The sequence below is a fragment of the Galleria mellonella genome, unplaced genomic scaffold, assembly GCF_026898425.1.
Source record: "Galleria mellonella isolate WM207_F2 unplaced genomic scaffold, CSIRO_AGI_GalMel_v1 utg4031, whole genome shotgun sequence".
NCBI lineage: Eukaryota > Metazoa > Arthropoda > Insecta > Lepidoptera > Pyralidae > Galleria > Galleria mellonella.
Window position 1 is genome coordinate 181,377 of NW_026442096.1, and position 24,185 is coordinate 205,561.

At 30.2% G+C, this 24,185-nt stretch overlaps 1 protein-coding gene across 2 annotated transcripts in view; it reads left to right on the forward strand.

Annotated features, from left to right (window-relative positions):
• Window positions 1–24,185, forward strand: part of LOC113520669 (uncharacterized) — a 74,394-nt gene that overhangs the window by 47,780 nt on the left and 2,429 nt on the right. For both annotated transcript variants that reach the window (XM_026906067.3, XM_052898216.1), the window contains exons 3-11: window positions 9,515–9,651; window positions 11,373–11,573; window positions 13,294–13,530; window positions 14,293–14,399; window positions 14,824–15,043; window positions 17,519–17,668; window positions 18,482–18,628; window positions 21,919–22,080; window positions 23,963–24,177. In XM_026906067.3, the coding sequence (XP_026761868.2) occupies window positions 9,515–9,651; window positions 11,373–11,573; window positions 13,294–13,530; window positions 14,293–14,399; window positions 14,824–15,043; window positions 17,519–17,668; window positions 18,482–18,628; window positions 21,919–22,080; window positions 23,963–24,177 (1,576 nt within the window). The remainder of the gene's footprint in view (window positions 1–9,514; window positions 9,652–11,372; window positions 11,574–13,293; window positions 13,531–14,292; window positions 14,400–14,823; window positions 15,044–17,518; window positions 17,669–18,481; window positions 18,629–21,918; window positions 22,081–23,962; window positions 24,178–24,185) is intronic.

A 24,185-nucleotide genomic window follows, 5' to 3' on the forward strand; every position in this document is an offset into this window, starting at 1 on the left:
CAATATATAATATAATAAGTAGTTTGTACAATGACAGTTTGTACGAATGTCATGTTAAAGTTATACATATTTAATACTTCTCATCGAATAAATTAAAAAAAAAAATACAAATAATATTTATAATATATTTCGTACGATACAACATGTACCATAAAATCGTATAATCGATACGATTTTATGGTACATGTTTGTATGTAATAACGAAGTACTGTAATATATCCTCATATACGTACAATGTAAATGTCCAAATGGATATTGTATAGGTACATAATATCCCTATAATCCCTTTTTAACAAGAAAATGGACAGCTCATTCATGTCTGGGAAAGAGTCGTTTTTAGGTCATTGAAACGCATTTTTAATATGTCTCCCCTTCTCGGTTGGCTGACATCTGTCACAAAAGAAAAAGGTACTCAGAGGTTAGGTCTGGCAAGGCCATAAAACAGCAGGCAATAAAACCGCGAGGCGAATTTTATTTAGAATAAGGATTTTTTTAAATGAAATAAAATACGAGTATCTGTTATAAAATGTACCTAAGTAAAAAATAAAACGAGATAATCCAAATATTTAAATGTTTATACGAAACTAAAATCAACTAAAAATTATACAATGTTGATTTTGTGTTTTTTACCAGAGTTTCACCTTTGTACCTCTGTCATGTTTTTATAACTAATGTGTACAATAAAGTATTAAAATAAAATAAAAAATACATGTTGATTGTATTTTATTAATTTGTAAATATATAAAATATAGTTTTTTTTATACAATTTAGAATGGCAAACAAGCTGACGGCCCACCTGAACGTGGTAACCGTCGCCTATAAACATGAGCACTACCATGGACATAACAGAGTATACTGTTTCGCCCATGATACCCCCCATGCGTTGCCATTCCTGAGGACTCAGGTGTTATTCCTCTGTACCCAGTAAATTCACGCCATATCCCACCCTTCAAACCGAAACACAGCCATGCAAAAAACTTTACGGTTGAATTAAACTATTAGATATATATTTCGTGTGGAAATGTGAAATTAAGGTCATTTTGTTTTGTATTTAGGTATGTATAGAATTATTGGTGTGTGAGTTCAACTCTCACTGACCAGTTTTATTTTGATATCGTTTAATCCTTTAAGTTAATACCCAAACTATAATACAGAATACGTATCAATAGAATTTTGAAACAGTTTTACTATTTTTTTTACCAGCAACGTAAGTAACTGTATTTATCCGTATTTAGTACAAAGTATCTGAATAAATTAAAAAAAATCGGTTAATTTATTTTATAGTTAATTGACAAAATATTGTGAAAATCAGTAAAATGCGTAAAAGCAAAATAAAGTGTGATATTTGTTTGAATGGTATTTTAAATATAAATCTGTAATGCATTTTACAGATACGATTAAAATTATAATATACTCATTATTCATTTTCAAATAGATTTATTATTACCTAGTTTAATTAAAATAATGACTTGATGCGTAGCAGTGCCAGCTTTCAGCTGCGACTTCGTTCACGTGATTGATTTATATTCATTAATCGAGATAAAAAGTAGCTTATATCCTTCTCTAGACCAGATGGTACGTACAATTTTACTCGCTATGAAGTTTGTATATCACCAATTCCATGGCGATCAGTTAAGATATTATGGCGCTAAAAGGTAATAAAGAAACAATCTCATGTTCACATTTATAATATTAGGAAAGATAAAAGTAAAATATTTATTCGCGCAAGTTCTAAATTGTAATACGATATTTTTAGAATATATAGTTTAAGAGTCTATATAGTTGAAAATATATCTACTAGCGTCGTAAAAGTGAGATTGTCCGCTCGTTTGATGGCTTCACCCTGGAGCGGGGCATGGCAGCCGAGTAGCTGTGTCAGCGGTGGACATAGTTGGCTTCCTTTGCCTTTTATGTAATATTCATCCCCCGAAGTTATGCCGGGACTCGGCCAAAACATATTATACTAGATGTTTATGGATTTACGTAATCGGGTAAATACCAACTTGCTAGTGGATTCTGTGGTTAGATACTTGATAGAAAATGGAAATTTTAGGACGCAAAATAGGTACGTGTATCTACATGGTTGTGCCAAGTAATTTAATATTTCGATTACTTCTGAGTATATAATGTAATTTATTTGCAAATGTAAGTTGTCTTTGCAATAAAATTATTTTTAGTTTGAGTAGTTAAGGATTTAATTTGAAATTATAAATATAATTATAAAGGAGAATTTAAAATATTTTAGACGACAAATGTACATGGTATTAGTAAATCATGCACAGAATTTTTAATGACCATGTAGTTTTAAATATAGTACATTAAAATAAATACAGATAATGTTAACAATGATTAAGTAGAAGTAAGATGAGTCTGCTGAGTTTCTTGATTAGAGTTTGAATTTGAAAATAAGATTTATTGTTTTGTGGTGTAACAGTTTTTATTTGTAGTTTTTTTTTCTACAACTTAGAATGGCAAACAAGCTGACGGCCCACCTTATTGAAAGTGGTAACCATCGCTTACAGACATGATCAGTACCATGGACATAATAGAGTATACTGTTTCGCCCATGATACCCTCCATGCGTTGCCATTCCTGAGGACTCAGATGTTATTCCTCTGTACCCTGTAAATTTACGCCAATCTCACCCTTCAAACCGAAACACAGCCATGCAAACATAACTGCTTTACGGTTGAAACACGAATGAGACAGAGGTACCCAAGCAAACGACTTTTGTACAAAGTCTCTCTCTGGTAATATATATTCCGTTTATCTCCCGTGTAAATATAAGGTTAAAATTTTCAGTTACATGATATGATGATGATGACGATACAGTCTTCTGATGGTAAATTGTGTTTGTAGTGATAAGCGCTGATCATCATAGTCACTTATGCATTTATATATGTAAAGCATTGTTACAGTCCATATCAGTCCATAGTAGCAATATTTTTAGCTAATTTTTTTATCATTTTTTGGAATTTCTTTGGAAGATTTTTTCTAATACGAACACCATAAAAAATGTCAAAACCATGATACTAATGTGCCAATAAAGCTTTTAATTCCCGTTGAGTGTACATTTTATATTTGTTACAAAATTGTCTTTTCAAAATTTATTAAAAAAATCGATTTGAAAGGTTTTTGTCTTATAATTTTCTAAGAAAAGTTTTGTCAGAAAATACAGTGTAGTCATGGCCTATATGAATCTGCTACCAAAGTAATTCAAACATTAGATACACGCACAGCTAATCAAGGCGTACCGAAACCATGCTTTAATCAGTCTCCCCAACCATTCTCGCTACTCGTAAATACGTTTTTACGCTGAAAAAGTCCGGAACGATAATTGTCTTACACAAAAGACCTCTAGGATGTCCTCACAAAGGGATTGAAAGAACCAGATTACACTCAGTTTCCACAATTTTTCCTCTCTCAAGGAACATAGAAGAACAAAATACGCAAAGATGGTAAATTTGATGATGTAAGTTATTTTATTATTATTTACGTCTTAGAACCTTACCATTTTAGTACTGTTAACATAAGTGTTTATTAAGTGATTCTTTTCATTTGGATGACTTAAAAATAAGAATATAAGATTTAATCAGATTTAATGTATTACTAGCGGTTTGCTATGTCTTTGCTCTTGTGGATTATGATAAATTGTACCCTATGCATAAAGTTAGTATATCGTTATAGTCGTAGAATACTGACGGATCTATATATGTAATATTTGTCAGATCCGTCAGTATTCTACGACCATGACGATATGGTTTATTATTGTATCAAATTTTATTTTAATCCGTTCATCTGTTAAAGCGCGACTGAGTAACAAATGTTATATATTTATTGTTTGTATCTTTGGATGTTTAAATATACAAACATCTTTACAATAATCTCGACTATCTAAAAAGCGTGAAGTATGATGGATTGAGTTCTAGCCTCCAAATACTATAATAATATTATAACCATGATTTTCTTTTTAAAATGGTAACTTGGTTATTTGTTACTTATATCGTAACAATCAAACTAAGAGCATACTCCTTTTTTAAAAACTAGCAGCACGTCTGTAATTCCTCTAGTGTTGCGGGTACTCATGGGCGGTGGTAATCACTTTAACGTTATCACACATGAATTGGACCGTATGCTCGTTTGCTCTCTATAAATATATAATTATATTTATAAAAAAAATAAATGACGCTGAAATGGTCTAAATGATTTTTTTTATGTGATTTAGAATAGCAAACAAGCTGATGGTCCACCTGATAGAAAGTAGTAACCATCGCCTATAGACATGAGCTGTACCATGCACATAACAGAGTATAATCTTTCGGTCATGATATCCCCATTCGTTGTCATTTCTGAAGGCTCAGGTGTTATTCCTTTGTACTCTGTAAATTCACTGCCATATCTCACCTTTCAAACTAATTATTACATAAATCTATCTTAAATATATTAATGTTAAATATTCTATAATTAAATTGGAGGCTTCATTGCAAAATGTTAATTAAAAAAATGATGAAATGTACATCATAAGTAAACTCATGTATCACTGACATTTTGGTGGAGACATTGATGTATGGTAGTGAGAGTTGGGTATGGCAGAAAAAAAAAATAAAGAACAGATTTATTTTTAAAGCATATTTGATGAAATAGATATATATTTAGTTGAAAGTAATGCGATTAGAGAAAGCGCATTTGAATGAAACCTCTATACAGATCTGTAGCAACTGTTAAAAAAACATCCTTAAAAAAATTATATCGAATATTGGCTATTTTATTAAAAAAAAAAACTTAATTATTTGTTTTTTTAATAAGTAGTTCTAAAACTGTTTATAATTTACCTATGTTTTGAGTAATGATTTGTAATGTTTCACGTCTGATTTTCTCGAATTTATAATTGTAGATTTTTGAAATGTATATTGTAGTCGTAACGCTAATATATTGTAAATAAAATAGGTTTTTTTGTAAAAATAACTAACATTTCATACCTAGATTGGTATTTTAATTTGATCATTAATCAAAATAATCTAACACCAATATTGTCTAATATCAGCAAAAATATACTTTCAGTATGAAAACAATATTGATTTTACAAACTTAAATTTCCGTAAAAAAGAACTGACTCACATAACTCCATCAAATACATTTATCGGAGAAAATCACGTGTAAGGACGGTTTAGATGGAATGGAAATTGCTCATTTGTAAGCTATGAGAGGAGGGGAATTTGCTGAGTGGTGTTATCCTCGAACATTTTCTAAGAATCGATTGAATGATACCGGGACATTTTAGGGTTATATATACTACAATTCTTCATAGTATTTTTTTTTTATGGAATGATAATAGAATGGTAACCTCGACTACGCTATCAGTATACGCTTGGGGGGACAGTGAAGGATTATAAGTTACCATGAAAGTAGGTCAGTGAGTCCATCGTAACTAATTCAACATGAATTAATAACGATGTTCCAAGAGAAACCGCGTGGAGGCCGAACTGACAGTGTACAGTGCTAACAATGGGTCTAATAGTTTGGATCTTAATATTTTTGTATTTTAACTATACTATAATTAAAATATAACGAATTTAATCGAACAATTGACTTGACCGTGGTTTGGGATTTGAAGAACAAATACCTAAGCCTAAACTTCTGATTTTTCAAATTTATGTTTTGGATTATTTATAAGTGATTGTCATTTATTTTGTGCTTTGGAGTGCATATAAAGCTATTGTTCCATAAAATACGACAGATGTCTTCTTGTAAAGTACGAGTGTAATGAATGCGGTCTAGAAATTCTTGACACCAAAGGCCGACATCTTTATTCGAATGCAATAAACCTATACTGTAATATTAATACAAATACGATACATTTGCTTGTAAAAGTACTTTAACTAACTAATAGGTAGATTATTGGATTATCAAAATCAGACAATGGACATATAATTCTTATTAATGTTATAATTGTGAATGTAAGTTTGTTACCTTATAGCGTCTTAACAATTTAGCCAATTACTATGTAATGTGTACAATACACGTACTATATTTAATAGAAAAAAATATAGGATACTGTTTATTCAGGTTAGTAAACAGGGAAACAGGTCACGCAGACAAAGTCGTGGATAACAGTTAGTAATAAATAAGTAAAATAAATATAAAGTTACATAATTGACTACAGAAACTTAGAAGGCCATTCCATTTAATTCTAGACCTACCAGTTAACTGTATAGTAATGAACCTCTTTAATTATTGCTAAAACGAGTCTCCTCCTTTATCGTTCACACGTAGGTGGTCATTAACCCAAAATATAGCTGTAATTAACAAAAAAACCCACGTTCCGTTTAATAAGGTGTTAAGTTTACGGTGTCGGTGTTTACAAAATGGACTAGCATTTGTCACGAAAGCTTAATGTCAAGAGTTGAATAGTTGAATATAAAGTTACATTTTTATAAATATTAAATATGTATAAGTATTAGTATATTGTATGCAATTAAGTAACTTCCATAAAATCGTAGCAATTTAAAAATTGCAAATAGATTTCAATAGTAACAATTATATTGTATAAATAAGTACATATTAAGACAGTAAAAATAAAATGTATACCGACCTAATATCTTTTTTTAATAGCTAATTACGACACAAATTCCATTGTTTAAATTTTGTAATAGTTTTTATTGTATCTATGTCGAAAAGGTGTTCCCCATCCAAATATTTTTTGTGTTGTGAAGAAATGGAGAATTAAAATAAGTACCCGTAAAAATCATTGCTAAATATTTCTTAGGTCAGCTATTCTAAGACAACTTTGATTTTTTTAATAAACAAATGACAAACGAAAAAATAATTTATTTAAAAACACAACATTCGAAATTTAAACATTTAGTAGTGTAATAATTTGAGTTTCAAATGTAAATCTTGTACTTGTAAATCATACAATATTATTTTATTGTTTGTTTTTATTTTTGTATTGCCAATAAACATGCCATCTTTGAGGCGAATACTAAAGATGCAAATTTCGAAAATGTTTAAATTTAAGACTTTCATCTTGATTCTGAGCTCTTTCAATGAGAAGTGTACAATAGTACCTACACAGCAGTTTATTATATTCTCGAATAATATTTGTTATAAGAATGCGTATTTGCGGTTTCTCTTTTCTTCATTTTATATTTTATGCTGTATTTTGTGTTTAGTATTTTTTTATGATTCCTCGAAAGGAAACACGAATTCTTTACAAGATTATTCATGTGTCAATCCATCTATCTCCTCGCCTATCAGTGGTACTGACAAGTAATATTTTTGATAGCATATATAATATTTATATATTTAAACAGATACGTACTCGGTGTAGGTATTTTCAGAACTTTTATTTAAATCTGTCTCTGTGTACGTTTGTTTTGGCAACACTTACCAAAATTAAATATTTGAGAAAAAATACTACACCAAATTTGATTCAGTTTTCACAATTTTATTCCTAAAAGTTTAACTAAAAACTTGGTGTATTTTTTATTTTGATACACCATCTAGGAGTGATCCATTTCTTTCATTTTCTACTTCTGAAATTTACAGGTACGAAGTAGCATATTAATTTTTTTGTACAAACAAATATATTAAAAGCAAGATAGAGAAGCAAATTTGTCACTATACAATTGGTCAGTTGCGGTATGCAAAATGTAGGATGTGAAATCAATAATAATAGTATTCAATCATTATTACCACGGTACATTTCATCTCAGACACCTATTAGCATCCCTCAAACAGCGTCGCCGACTTAGTTTTGAACAATTATGTTCACATTCTGGGAAAACTTCAGCGAGTCCTAATGGCGTTTTCACTAAGACGCCTCAATTAAGAGTAAGTTCGCTTAAATAAATACTTTTGTTCGTGCCGTTTACTCTACTCGTTTTCATAGTATTTAATTATAGCAACACATGATGTGTTTTAGTATTTAGTAAAATTACTTACGTAAAAGTTCTAACTAATCAACTGATTGAACGAGAATAACGAACTTAGATTTTTGGTACATAATGTATGTAGTTTGATATTATATTTTTGCCAATCAAATAAATTGTAACATATATTCTATAAATAAATAAAAACATATTACATTTTAATAATCAATAAATATGTGATCAGTAAACAATGTGTGGTTCCGTCATAGAATGGACCACCCCTTCCTTTCTCGTGGATATCGTAGACGTCCATCCCTCAACAAATAAGAGAACTTAATAGTTGAGAGATAGACAGTACGTCTCTATTTAAACATCATCAAAACTTAACTGCAGTTACCAATCTGCCAAACGTGGCAACTGCTAGTAAAACTCTTCAATAGAGGTGGTCTTATGATCAGCAGATATGATGATGATGAATGTGTTAGGAGTGAATGCCACAGAATATGTTTGTACTGAAATTTCTACACTTCCTTCAAAGGGTGCTAATGAAATTGATTTTCGTCTGTATAAAGTAGTGAATAAAAATTAATACATAAATAATTATAAAAATAATTATAATTCGCATACAATTTTTGTATAAATATTATCATGCACAAACCTCACATACAGTACATAATTAAAATACAAATGTGAGTTTAAAAATACAATAATTCGATATAAAAACGAAATATATTTTAACGAAGAAACAAAGGCTTACAATTAAAATAAAGAATAATATTTTACGGTGGATGAACACTTGTCTTATGCTATGTAATACGCTGACAGGACAGACAAAAGGCTTTTTTTAAAAAGGTTGTGAAAATATGGCCGCTCTCCATTGTGCCCGCTTTATTCAGATCTTTTTCCTTCTCATTTCCTTATTTTTGTGTTGAAAGGATTAACAATAGTACAGGTATAACGTTGATATTTATCATGACTCCCATAAAAATGTGTAGAGTATATATAATACATATTATAATAGTATATTTTAAAAATATATATTATTATATTACAAAGATATAGATACTCGTAGATATGTATTTTTATAAATCTAGTAAGTTTTTCTAGACTAGTTTTCTAAATGTGAAAATATTTAAATATAAATTAAACAATAATATTTTTTATACTACAATGATTACAAATAAGTATACGGTTGGTATAATAGAATTCAAGGTTACTGTAGCATATAGACACCTGTAATTACACATTTTTTACATTATTGATCAGTAAATATTTTTCTCTTTAATTGGTAGAAAAAATCTACGAGTTATATATTATTAATCCAAATAAAGTTCTGAACGTCAACGAACTGAAATAAAAATAATTTCAAATATATGAATTTTTGCCATATTTGCATTTTCAATTCCACATAAATTCAGACCTGTCACATGCACACATTTATTAAACACGCACACTAGTGTATATATTTATTTGTTTCGTTTTTATGATTGTACTGCCAGTCTGTTAGTATGTACATATACTATACTACGTCTATAGCTTAACTCATGATGCTTGACCGTCTACGAAGTTTCTGTAAATTAAAAGTTAAGTATTTTTTTTTAAAGTTGCATATTTAATTGATGTTTCGTTTTTGTTTTTTCCAGCATGTAATAGAACATATATGGGTGATGTCGGCCGCACATATGAATTAGAAGTACGACGGCCACGTGAAGACCATCTTCCATTCGTATGTCATCTTAATTTTACGGCACCTGGAGGCAATTACGGAGATATAATACAGGTATATTAATAAATATTTTTTCACTCTCTTTCTTCAAATTTCTTTTATATTGAACTAACGAGTATATTTAATTATATTGGGGGAGTTTTGTCTTAGTATTATCACTGTTGTAGTTTCTATACATGGATAATATGACGACGATATGGTGATTTATAAATACATAAAATACAAAACATTGTTTGTTCTGTTCTGTTTTATTTTATTTAAAAAAGTATATCTTATATTGAATTGTATATAATTTGAAAATTAAGTTTATATATTTAAGATCAACACAAAATTAGCAATGATAAAATTACATATAGCGGCATAAATTGTTCAAAATTGCGCATATAACTACATTACATTTTATCTAAAAATTATTCAACATTCCTGTAATATTGGTGCAATAAAGTGTTAAATAAATACATACATCAACATTAAAGGAATTTGTATTATAAGAATACAAAAATGGCGTGATAACCAGATTGTATTGGTATACATGTAAATGTGTTTACACAGTGCGGTGTGTTCTTTTTTCGAACGGTCTAATTGAGTTACATTTGAGATAGAAGGGGGAGTGAGGACAGCTTGAACGAGAGGAGTAGGCAGTGGGTATATTGTCCAAATATATTATTATTGTTTACACTTTTGTGCTATTTTTACATGCTACTATTTACCACTTTATGCAGAAAGGCGAACATCAATCAATATTAGAATTTTGTAAAATATATATTTTTACTACTTTACGACAGGGAGATTGTTTCGCTAGGAAATAATTGTAACTTCTCTTATTACAAAGCTCAACGAACACTGACAGCTTTTCTTCCTTTCTTTTATAGTAATATTATTATGGTTCATATTACAATAAAATATCAAAGTGTACAATGGAAAAGAACAAAAGGAAAATCAACGAACAAGCATCTCATTATAAAGCTACACTTGGATGCACTGCCTTTGTTCAAATCAACTATCATACTAGATCTTTAACTAGATGCCTGTAAAGAACTTTGAATTTAAAATTCATTATATTCATTTAGTTTTTAATGTTATTGTAAAGTAGTAATTTGCTCCTATATCTAATTTAATATTATAAAATATATTTTTTTTTAAATACAAGTATGTTTATATATTTTTTACTCAAACATGCCTTAACGACTGAATGAAATTTGATATAAGGGTAAATAATCAAAATATCTAAAATATAGACGGGATTCTTAATTTTAATGTGTTTTTATGTCTATGTTATTTGACGAAATTTTTTCACAACTTTAGTGTATACACAAAGCTCTATAACTATATATAAATATAATATTCGCGTAGTAATCGCATTATAAGTATTAAATATCCGACGCATTCCATATAAGGAAAAAATAATGAATAAAACTAAATAAATACTATACAATGACTTAAAAAAAATATTTTGTAAATATAATTAAAATACAGAGCCAAAATGTATGGAAATTAGCAAGCGATTTAAAAAAAAATACTGTAAAATAGAACCAGATGATTGGTATGTTAAATCTATAAGGTAGTTGTTACGAAAGAGAAGAATACTTTTACTTAAGTCTACTATCTAAGGTTCACCTGTGTAATTACTGATTTTGAACGTTGGGAATGAATAGTAAAATTTGAAAAAAAATTGCACTTTGATGACTCTTTTTACAATTGATAAAGGATAACTCTCGATTGAGATAGATTTTTTTTTTATTTTTAAGTCATTTAAAATGTTGTTATTGTTTCAGTTGACATTCGACACTTTCACCGTGGGCAAATTTGTGTCGTTCACATCAGATGGGTGTCCGGATGGACACATGACTATAGTAGAAAGAAGTCCATCGCCCCCCACTGGACAGTGGTGTGGGTCTGCGTGGGGGTACACCGTATATTTTAGTGAATCCGACTCTATTAACATGACACTCAGATTAGATAGATTGAGCCAACAGGTGAGTGTTTAATTTTAATAACAGTATATATTCTCCGTCTAGTATGAATATGGAGTCATAATAATAATATGTTTGCTAAAGGGAGGCTTTTGCACAAAGTCATTTGCATGGGTACCTCGTTACCTATTTCGGGCGCTAAGCATAGCTGTGTTCCGGGGTATAGGACAGTGAAATTACTGAGTACCGTAACTGCAAATCACAAGGGTCGGTATAGTCAGCAACGCCCGAGCGATGCCTCTGGAAGGTGTGTCCCTTATTTGTCACCTTCGTGTCATGAAAATAACTATTCTGTGTAGCGTAATATAGAAATGAAATAATTAATATCTTAGTTGATATAGTTTTTATTTTATATCAATAAAAATGTAAGCACATGCGAGGCGATTATCATCTTTCTATCAGGTGAATTGCTAGATTGATTATTACTACTGTTATTGTAAACAAAATAAGATATTTTTTATTTATAAAATGTATGTTTTTATTTATATCATTAAGGTGGTAAATAAGCATATGGGCCACCTGATGGTAAGCAGTTACCGTAGACTATGAACACTTGCAATACCAGGAGTATTACGCGTATAAGGTAATTAGGCTTATTTCATTAAATGTTTAAAAAGCGTAAAAATAATACAATAACAACCGGTTTAACTTACGTGTAATTAGATCAAAAAATCTCGACTAGTTTCGGAATCATTTTGTGATCCTTAATCACGAACGGCAGTGACATGAGCGCTAGCCTGCCATTAAAATATAATGTGTGCTTACGAAACTTTTAACAAAAAAAGCGTAGTTGTTTTAGAAACGTTATTAAAATGTTAAAATTATATTCCAATTTTACTGTGTGATTGTAAAAGCATATTGATTTTGATAGAACGTCCGGATAGTTTTCATTGCGTGTTCAATTTAAACCGTAATTCGTAGCGGCAACGAAAGTTATTAACGTTGTACTATTCCTTTGTTCTGTAGTTTAATAATTCACAAACGTGTCGGCATAAAATAACGAATCTTAATTTCTCTCATCCGTGATTTGTTAACATCGGAATCTGACATGTTTAATTAGGAGTTTTTGCACACAGCAAAGTTAATCTGTATAAATGAACAACAATATATTTATCTTCATTAAGAGTCACTTACTAAGCATCCCTTTGTATTCTGACGTGACGTAACTAACTACATGTTTTCGCCTGTGACTTGACTAATATTTCACATCACCCCGCTTTTAACGGGTCGGTGCCTTTCCTTTATCTTCTGTTAGCAGCCGTATTATGTGCACCAAGGGTTGAACTTTCGATCAATTAATTAAACGACGATTACGGACACCCTCTCGGGACCCTGGATAAGGTGCAATTACAATAATGGATGTTATTACTGAACGCTTCCATACCTCGATAAAAGGAATTCGCGTTTTTACAGTAATTTAAATTTTTCTTTTATGCTCACAGACGATGAGGTGATTGCTAAATTAAAATATAATCACCCTAGTTAGGGTAATTAGAAATGCATATTAAAGTCTCCAAATTAAAATTAATTGAATAAATACATAATTAGCATTTTTATAGTATTATTGGTGTATAATTACAATGAAAAGGCAGCTTAACTTTATAATTATTACCCTAATTGAGTCAGGCCAACTTTTATTCCAATTCCACCAAACAGTACCCTTTAATTTCGCATACATTAAACTGGGAGTAATATTTTGAGTGACAGCCCTATTTGGTTGCAGGGTGTGGGATACAATTTCGACTTCAAGTTGGCTTACAAGTTTCTAAGACGGAGTGAAGCGCGGTTGCGGTATGGAAACGCGACAGTGGGGGCGTGGAGGGGAGAACGGGTACCAGGGACATACTGTGACCGCATACTGAGTGACTGCGATCTACGTGCGTGTCGCATTCAGTCACCTAACTTCCCTGGTGTCTATCCGAGAAATGCTACTTGTACATACCGCATTGAGCATACTAAGGTAATATTGATAATAAATACTACTTATACTATATTATTACAATAAATCATATTAATTTGGTTGTAAAAATTAACTTAATTACTATTTAATTTACTATATTGGTAGATTATTATTTGATTTAATAAGATTTCATTTAAAATATTTCTTTGTTAATAGCAGCTTCGTACATTAAATATTTCAAGCTATATTTTACAATTAAATCGACCATTTGTGATAAAACTTACACCAATATATAAGTTGGGCTCATTTTTAAATAGATACTTTAAATGAACCACGTTAAAATCTATTTAACTATTTTAAATTATGAGGAAACACGAACGTCCAAGTTAATTTTCAAAATTAATGTACATAATGTGAGAAAAAATCTCGTTGTAATAATAAAGTTATTAATTTATGAATCAATCCACTAAGAATACAAATTTTATAAACTGTTTGTATAAATTGTTGAGTATCATTTATTGTAAATTTAATTACATTGTTTGTTGATAATCCACTGTTTAAAATTCTCATAACGCTACCACCAAATGATGTAACAATTAATGTTGAAACAGGAGATGTTTGTTTCACGAGATTAATGTGGTTGTCGTGGCTGTTCCAATTCATATTTAATTTGAAATTCACACTAAACTGCACGCTAGATTCGCCTACAATGTAAATAATTCAAACACGCAAATGTAGTATGGGTATGAGTTACGCGGTTTACGGAAAGGTAGCATAAAAGTAGAGTGTTAAGGCCGAATTTATTTGATGCCTTTTTTTCAGATACCAGCGGATAAACATGTTTTACTAATAGTGAGGCAGACAAACAGCCATAAAATACATATCAAAGACCAAATAGTAAAGTACGATAGAAGTCAACGTGTGTTAAAGTAAGTCTGTGTTATTAATGTCATAAAATGTAGCTGAAAGCTTAAATTACTAAATAAATATGTGTTATTTAATGACGGAAATTCGAAAACCAGAGGTTCTGAACAGAGGTTTTCAATTCAACCGTATTTTATTTTATATATTATTTATATATCTTTGCCAATTCTCAACTGATTTTGTTTGCCACCATTGCAATAACCGTTTTTCATTATGGCGATATGGTTATTTAAATAAACTTTTTTCATCGTATAAGTCGTTAACTTGTTTACTATTCTCAATACATTTGAAATAAAAAAATAAAAAAAACTTAGCTATATTATTCAATTCGATATATTACTGAAAACTTTGTAAAACCTCTGGTAATATTTTAATGTTATCACGATAGAGAATTTACTGAAATTTAATTACAACAAACATTTCATTTAGGATATGGGACCAATGCAACGTAGTGCAAGATTATCTGACAGTTTGGGATGGTGCTACGCGGGAATCACCGGTATTGGTGCGCCTTTGTGGTGGAGATGCTGTCCCGGATATCATCAGTCGAGGTCCCAACATGCTACTGGAGTTTCATACATCACCATACGATAATCCTTTCCACCCAGTTCCTCTGAGCTACCTTCCTGGATTTGAACTGGAAGTACAGGTTCGTATTTTAATGTAGTAGTTTAATAATACACTGTATTTGGACTTATTTCATCATTACAAGCTTTCCCATTATTTTATTCTATTTGTGAATTTATAATGTTGTAAGTTTATTTACAAATTTTGATACAATTTTCGATGCCAGAAGTAAATAAAAGGATAATCATAATAAGAATGGAAATATTTTTTAATAATTTAATACTCTTTGTTGATAATTACGAGTATAAAATAGAAATTTTAATTTCTAAACTTAATTCACTTAAAGGAATTATTAGTAACAGGGATTGGCAACCCTATTACTAGAAATATACCCTATCACGTCGACCTCCTCGCAGTTCCCTCCGGAAGCCATTGTGTTTGATTCATTGGTGAATTTGTCACGATGGGCTAACTGACCTGTTTCATATTCACTTATCATCCCTCACTGGTACTCCCCAGTATATACCGATAACGTAGGCGATGTTACCATCCCATTATCATACATTCATCTTAATTCACTAAAATCTGGATAGTAGTTCTTACGAATTTAATGTTTTGGTAAAAATTGCTTATTTTTAATTGACATTATGTACTAAAATTGTAATTAGTGATTTTTAAGATACAAAGTATATTGTGAGTGAAGGTTTTATTTAGATAAAATATTTATTTTCCTCAATATTTTGTCTTTTATTCATTTTTTCATATTATAAAATTTCCTTGTCTTGCTTAGTAAATAAACACACGGTCACCTCATTTTGTTTCGTGAATAAAACATATTATTGTTCTGGGAATGGATGGCGGAACAAAAAATGTTACTTTTTCTAATTTATGGCACAGTGTTGCTCTTAAATATATTCATGATGTAGAAAGACCTCGCAGTTTCGCTCTCTTCAAACTCGTTATCTGTTATTTAGTAGAAATTTCTAGAAGCCATTTCATAGTAAGTCAAAAAAGAATTCTTTGAATACAATTTAATGTTTCATAATTCATTTGTTCAATTCATATCAGCCATTAACACATAGGCCTACCCTTATTGAGGGTCATTGCCAGTAGTTGCCATGCTTGGCAGATGGGTTGGCAACCGCAATTGGGGTTTGGTGAATTTTAAAGAGGGACGCTGCTGCCCATCCCTCGACTATTAAGTTCACTTAGTCGAGACCACATGGCATAAAATGGACCACCCCTTCATGTCTCAAATATATCGTATGTTCTCAACAAATAAGTTTTATTTATAAAAAAAAGATAAGATGATATTTCTACGACTTCATTATTACGTTTAAGACTTTAACCCTTTTATTTCTTGGAATAAGAAGCATCTAGAATATTATTAACTCAATATACATACTCGTAAATAACGAACGAATAATATTCGCGGAAATTATATATTTTGTTACAACTTTATTCTAAGTTATATGAAAATCCATATATTATTTCCACGTAATATGTTTATATATTTTTATTGTCCGCATATATACCTAGTATCAAGTCAATCGAGTAGTATTCTTTTCAAAGAGATTTCACGCCGGCTGGTAGAAACCTCTGGCGACCAGAAGGCTAGCCTATACTTTGGTCATTGAATTTCCATAGCTATTCAGCGTGGAAATGCAGCAAGTCTCCTACCAGCTGGCAGTGATCTTAAGGAAATTTTTTATCTTTAACTATTTAATTTTTTTCCATTAGAAACATTTATCTCATATTATTTGTTAATCGTATATGTTCATCGATAAATTAAATCGAGTAGTTTGCTTAAATAGTTCAGAAATGAAAAATACATTCCAAATTGAAACTAGTAGTTAAATAATCTAATAATATATCGAACTATATTAGACACATTAGTTTTTAGTATGACAGAAATCTTTTTCGTACATAACTGGCTAAAATGCTCATACCTGCTTGACGGTAAGCGGCTATTGTGGTCCAGATAATAAGCATCGTTATCTTACCGCCTCGCAGGTATTCAGTTGGCAAAAAAAAAAACACTTAAAGTTATTTTAATGCTTCTAGAAAAGAAAATTTCTTAAAGTCATTAAACAGTTTTTATTTCTGTATGAAATTGAATGGTATTCCGTCTACGCAGTTGATTTATGCTGACGAAATACCAGTGAGGAATGATTAGTAAGGTTAAAATTAGCTCAATTGACCTTTTGTGATTAATTCATCAGGAATTAACCATATTAGTTTTCAGGGGAAATTGCGTAGAGGTTAGCCTGTACTATGCTAACAATAGATACATCATACTCTTATTATATTGTGAAAAAAACAATTTATATACAATATACAATACAATAACTATTTAGCAGTCGGGTAAAATAGCAAAACACATTGACATGTACTGGTTTTTGAAAAAATCAAAGTTATTGGTAAGCAAGTAAAAATTACAGTCCCCGTCTCCTGCCCTACAATTTGCATCAAGCAATTCCGCGTATGAATACGACCCTGATTCACGGAACCGTTTTGCTAGTACAGGTTTGTTTGATGTGAAATACATTTTCCTCAGGTGCTGTACGTAGACAAAGATTCACATTCGTACGTGCGTCCCGACGGACGGTGTCGTTTTGTTTTGCGCTCCTCAGACAAAACGAGTGGAGTATTAAGAAACCCACGACACTCGCTACCACCGAACACTTCGTGTGTATATTACTTTCAGGTATAGTACAATTGATCAATATAAAGAAAGGTAATGAAAATACTTAAATAGATAGAGATAGATGATTCTTGTATCGTAACTTATATAAAAACTAGCTGTGTACTAAACTACTTGTCTTGATGTTACAAAAGCTACATTCTTAGCAAATTCTCATCTCCTCTTTTTATTATGTCTTATTTATACATTTATTTTTTTAATATTGACAGAAGTAACAATAATAGCAGACAATTAAAAATATATATATAGTAAATTATTTCAGTCTGATTAAATTAGATTCGATTGATTGATTAATTAAGCTTAATTGAGCATAATTTATACTCAAATATTGACATATAAATTTGCATTGCAGTAGTACAGTATATTCGCCATATATTTAGCAACGATAATAATTCTAATGTTAATAAATTACAGCTTTATTAATAACATTAAAGTTTTATTATAATCAATTTACTATATTTGTTGCCAACATGGCCACCTATCAACATATGCTATGGAAATTAAATTCCCACAGCCTCAATATTTTGTACTGTACTAGTTAAGTGGTATATTACACTGTCAAATAGATTATTAAGTATCGTATTCGTATGTGTGTTTGTAATAAATACAGAGTAGACAGGAAAAATATTTTAAAACATTGAAAATATTGAACTGTTGTACTAAATTACTAGATAATGATATTCAACCGTAATAATATAGCTCAGTACTTTAACAACTCAAAACAATAAAGTTATACACCTCATATTGTATTGTAAGCAAGAAATACAAAGTTAACTGGCATATTTGAGCGGCACTAAAATGATTTGTGGTTTGCAGGGTCGGCCGAATGAAATAGTGTGGGTATCTTTCGTGAAATACCATTCAGCGGGTACGGAACCCGCTGGGTTTGATCAGCAGAAGGACTGTTCGTCTCAGCTCACTATATGGGACGGAGCCGCACCTGACGCGGACCTTGACAGGAAGGTTTGATATTATATTGTTATTAAATTTTTGCTTCAGTCTTCGGAAACTATTATGACCGTTTTTTTTTTCTTTTTACTGTAATGTTGTATTGTCTATAATTTTTTCTTTGTTTTGCTTATTAAGTAGTCACTAATGTAAAGTAAATATTTCAGTTAAGTTCATAAACTTTTGATGTGATGCGTGTGACAACGTGTTAAAACAATAATAAAAAAATCGACCAATATGCACATGACATTATTAAACAATAAATCAGTGTATCTATTAATATAATTTTAGGCTGTTAATTTTTTAATTAGTACAAATATTACTATTATTATTTATAGAAAATTTATTATTGAGAAAAATTGTGTTTGGTTATGAAATATGAACCTATAAAAGTTTTTGCCAACAAAGCGTAATACAAAATGGATTTAATAATTTATTTCTTTATTAATTACGATAAAATATTAATGCCTATTTGGTACTTTTTGTAATTATTTATTCATAATTTTAGTTTATCTATTGTCATAAGTAGGTACTATCAATATATACAATTAGATTCTCTGGGTTTTATTTTAAACAAATTATTGTTTATGAATCCTTATTACTTTTAAAGCCGTTGATTAAGAAAACCATTAAAAAAAATTAAAAACTAAATAACTCAGTGTTAACTTATTAAAAATATAATATTTTATTTAATTCTTAATAATACTGTAAATGTGAAGGTTAACTAATAAATCGTCATGTAATTAGGCATATAAGTATGTAGTATTTGGGATGGAAAAGAACGTAGGCTACTTTTTATCGCGTGCTATCTATATTGTTAACTTTGTCACGCATGGAAAGTCACGGATAAAAACCAGTTTCAACATTAGTGGTTTTATGGCTATTATTTGTTTCGGATAATCCTGTAAATCACAAATCCTGTAAATTCACAAAATATGACTGCACAAATTTACCAGCCATCTTATTATTTTAAAGATTTGGATTCTGGCAACATTTCCACTTATTTAGTTTATCGCGATACTTAAATTTAATTCAAACTTCGACTCCGTGAATCCCCGTCACGTTCAATTTCATAAAATCCAAAACTGTTACTATCGCACGGTTCGGGGGCCATTTGCATAAAATTTTACACTGAGCGATTTCAAACGACAAAAATTCCAGCGAGCTTACAGTGTAATGAAATGAGGATTAACTTGCATTTGTAGGGCCGGGAGCAAAACTTTCCCCATTTCTAAGACTAAGGAAGTAAACACAACTGTTCCAATCGATGTATTTCTTTTATAGGAATGTAAGTAAGTGCTATAATCATGAACAATTTGTAAATCTGTTTGCAGAAACGATACTTTGTTTATATATTTTATATATAAATTTGTGTTGTTTTTCCACTAGTAAATTATTTTAAGTTAAGTATTTTAAGTTTTTTTATATTATGTATTTTATATTAATATAAGATTACTTACTAGTACTTAGTATGAATTTTGAGCTGCAGCATGCTAACTGGAAAGCTGTAATATAAATAATTATCGTAAAAGCCCCGTATAGTGAATTAAACAATCCTTATTTCTATTTTAATGTGCTACCGGTATATCTTACGTGTAAATATATCGAGAAATCTCAACTAGTTTCGGGATCAATTCTTGATTCTTAGTGCCTAAGTAGAGCCACTAATGACTTTGTCGAGCTTTCTCGATCAAATTACACTAAGTTAAACCGATAGTTATTACATTAATATATAATGTGTGCTTACGTATCTTTAAACAATAAAAATATTTATTTCAATAAGGATATTAAGCAATGCATATATTTGGATAGGTAGTTAATTTCAGTAATTCAAAATTAAATAGAAATTATTTACAATTTATAATACTTTGCAATTACAAATTGTTTGCAATTTATATTTTTAATAAAAAATGCAAAATAAATTACATGAAAGACGTTGTTATAACTTAAATTGAATTAATTAATATAATAAAAAGATTAGAAATTCGTGTAATTTCTATTAATCTTGGGGTGATTTTGCGAGTATTGAATAAGCGAAATATTGTTTTTAGCTAATTGGGTCGTTTATCACAATTACCTAATATTTTTCTTGATCACACATTTCAAAAGGAGTCAATTTTTATCGTAGTTGTAGTAGCAGTAAAATATGTGTACCTTATTATCAAATTCTATTTTGAATCAAAATCGGTTCAGTTATATAATTTTTAAATAAAAATGTCTGATTTTACTACAATTGAAGTTAGTGTTTCTTGTAGATTACAATATTAAATTAAATGATTATGAATTTATTAATCTTTTGTGGCATTTTTGACTGAAATAGTTACTTCTGTCACATACCCTTGTAAAATTAAGCAACGCGTAATGCGCGGGAAGACTGCCTTTCTCATATAACAAGTAATAAGTTTAGTCTTTATTACAAGATACAAATATAGAAGCGATATAAAATTGGGTGGCATTCTGGGTGCTTTTATTCGTGCCATTTCACTTTGCCAACTACCCGTCTACCTCACCTCCCACTTGACGGTGGCAGCCAAACATTAATTTTCTTTAATGTGCCTGAGCACTCGGTAAGAGTTTTCGACCGACTGCAGTGCGGTGTTTCGTTTCATTCATTCGGAATTCCTTAGTTTGCATTATGAATAGATGAGCGGTTATGCTATTCTCGGCCTTTTAAATCATTCGGCCTTCAAAGTATGTCATTATGGTATGATTTTACTGTCTTTCTGTATAATTATCTATGATTATGTTTATACTCCCATGTAGTTAAGTATAAATATTGAAGTCTACATGTGCATTATTTGCTTCGTTTATTTTTCTTTTTTTAATGCTAAATATATATTAAACTTATTCAATGATAATCAAGCTTGCGCTTTTTATTGATTTTGGTACCAGTAAGCGACGACAGGCAAAGATGAAGCCAGACTAGTTAGTCTGTTGTGATGAATTCAAAATATGTTGTGATAAATATCTATAATAGTTTCCGGAAGCGACCGCACACAGCAATTTTTTTTTTTATTATAGCATGACATGTGGTTGTACCATCCTTAGTGATCACAGAGACATCATGATCCACGAATATGGCCAATTATTTCCGTATCTGTTAGGTCAAATTTCCATTACTAGCGATCTCTCTTTATAACTTTATACAATTTCAAGTCATACTACAATTTTTTCTTCAAAAGCATATAACATTACTAAAAATTCAGATGTCCATTTTAAAAGAACTTGGTAATATCATAAAAAATAATTCATATTTTTACGTTAACATAAAATAATATTGAATTAATATTTTTTTTTTCCTTTAGTTGGACATGAGCGACAAAAAATCGCTTCTCGGATCGTTTTGTCGCGAAGAATCGCCAAGATTATGCGACCACGCTTTGTTATCGAATGCAACAAGGGCGACCAGACCATGTGCACCGTCAGAGAGTTATATCACTACCGGGCCAGCTTTAACTATCCTACAGGTTAGTTAAATTAATGTTTAATATTATTTATTATAAAAATAATTCATTAAAAATAGAGATCTGCTGTCTGTAGTTAAATATTGAGTGTCTATTTTAAGACTACGATCAACCATAAAAACAAAAACAAAATTTTTACGGATTCAAAATAAAATAAACGTATATTTAGGTATATTTTGTCAGTCACTTATTAAAAAGAAAAATAACACTACTGTTATATAGTAGGTTTGAATAGACATTGTTATAAACTACAGTCATAACTGTTTTGCAGTGTGATCTTTTTTTATAATTGTTTGATTACTACTGTAACCTTTTGGAAGAAACAATAAAGAATATCTAACATAGTTTTAATTAACTTTGACAAACGCTGCTCCATCTATCACCAGATTTTTTTATATGCACCAAGTAGGATGACGCGGTAACGTAGGTGCATAGAATTTGTGTGTAGTATCTAATACGTAGATGTACACTTTCTAGATGTGGAACAAATTTTTTTACTTATTTCCTAATAATAATAAAAAGCGTCATATTATATACTAGAAAAAAACCTGGTAAGAAATTCATTTCACATTTTCTGACTATTTGCAGCCGAAATAAAGAGAATAAGGAAACAGAGACTTTCATTATCCGCGTATGTTGGTACGTCTTTCGCATTCGTGTTTCTCCCACCGTTTATTCTTGCGAGACAGTTTTTCTTTGAAGTGTCGGATATGGTAGAGAAGTTAAAGGGTACAGACGCTTAACATCTGCTTTGCAGATATAGCAACATAAGGGTTATCACTGATCCACGATATATTCTGTAAAATCCGAACATGATCATATTCTAACATCAAGTGAGTAGAAAATTGTTTACCATTTCCAGAAGCATATAATAATTGTACCTATTGCATATTTTTTTTAAATTAATCATAAAGTCTCCACTCTAAATTTTCTGTTTCTATAAAATATCATAAAATACAGTATTCCGAATATACTCTTTTAACTTATACACACAGTTGCATTTGCCTTAGTGAATAAAGCAAGTAACACGTGCGAAATGTATAAATTAATAATAAGGTCGGTCTCATCTAGCCTTTATTTATATCATTGTTAGATACACTCGAAACTTTTCTGCCCCGGTGAAACATTCATCGCGCTCCGGATAGATAAGTCACGCGCACAGTTGCATTTGCCATAGTGAATAATGCAAGAGACACGTGCGAAAGCCACTCTATCCTTATGTGATGGAATGCTTTAGTGTTGTAGCGAAACGGAGTGGTACTGAATGAAACTCTTCCATATGTCAAAGTTGTATTTGCTTTAACTGCAAATAGTATAAGAAAATGAGATCATTATTCAATATCGTGACGGATACATTATTTTTTTTATTTAGTTATTAATTTTGTTAATATTGGGAAATCAGATTTGATTTCAACAGCTCGATACTAATTAAAAACAAATTTATTAATCAGTAAAGAATATTTTATCAGAGGATGGATGATATCGAATTAACTGAATTGGAAGAAGTTCTCCAATTCTATCCTCTAGCGTAACACTAATTATATTAAAGTCTATCCTAAACGGTATTCGAAATATTACTGGTATTTTCTTCTTATATTACAAGAATGTGTTGATACACCTTCATACAAAGGAATGTAATACATTTCTTTATTAAAATTACTTTATCATAATTTTAAATCATAATAAGATTCAACTTTTGTATTTTACTATGTAAAAAAGAAAATTTTAGTAATAATCAACATCATTAAAAAAAATTCTCTGCCTACTAAATTAAACATATTTTATTATAATAATTTTAATCTTTAACATTTTATTAAATTGATAATGTTTCATTCAGCAAAAGATTAATTAATTTATAACCTATATTATACATTTTCATCAACAGGAACTTCGACAAGGCTCAGCACTATATCCTGTATCTTTTTTACTTCGCTACGAATTTGTTGACGTAAGCGAGCAAGGACAGCCATTAGTCGACTCTCAATCAGCCTGCGACAGAGTTTTCAAATCTGCTCAAACTTACTCAGGAAGGTTCCAAGCTCCCAGAGCAATATTCTATTATGGACGAGGTGGTGCACAGAATATTACTTGCATCTTAAGGTATGAAT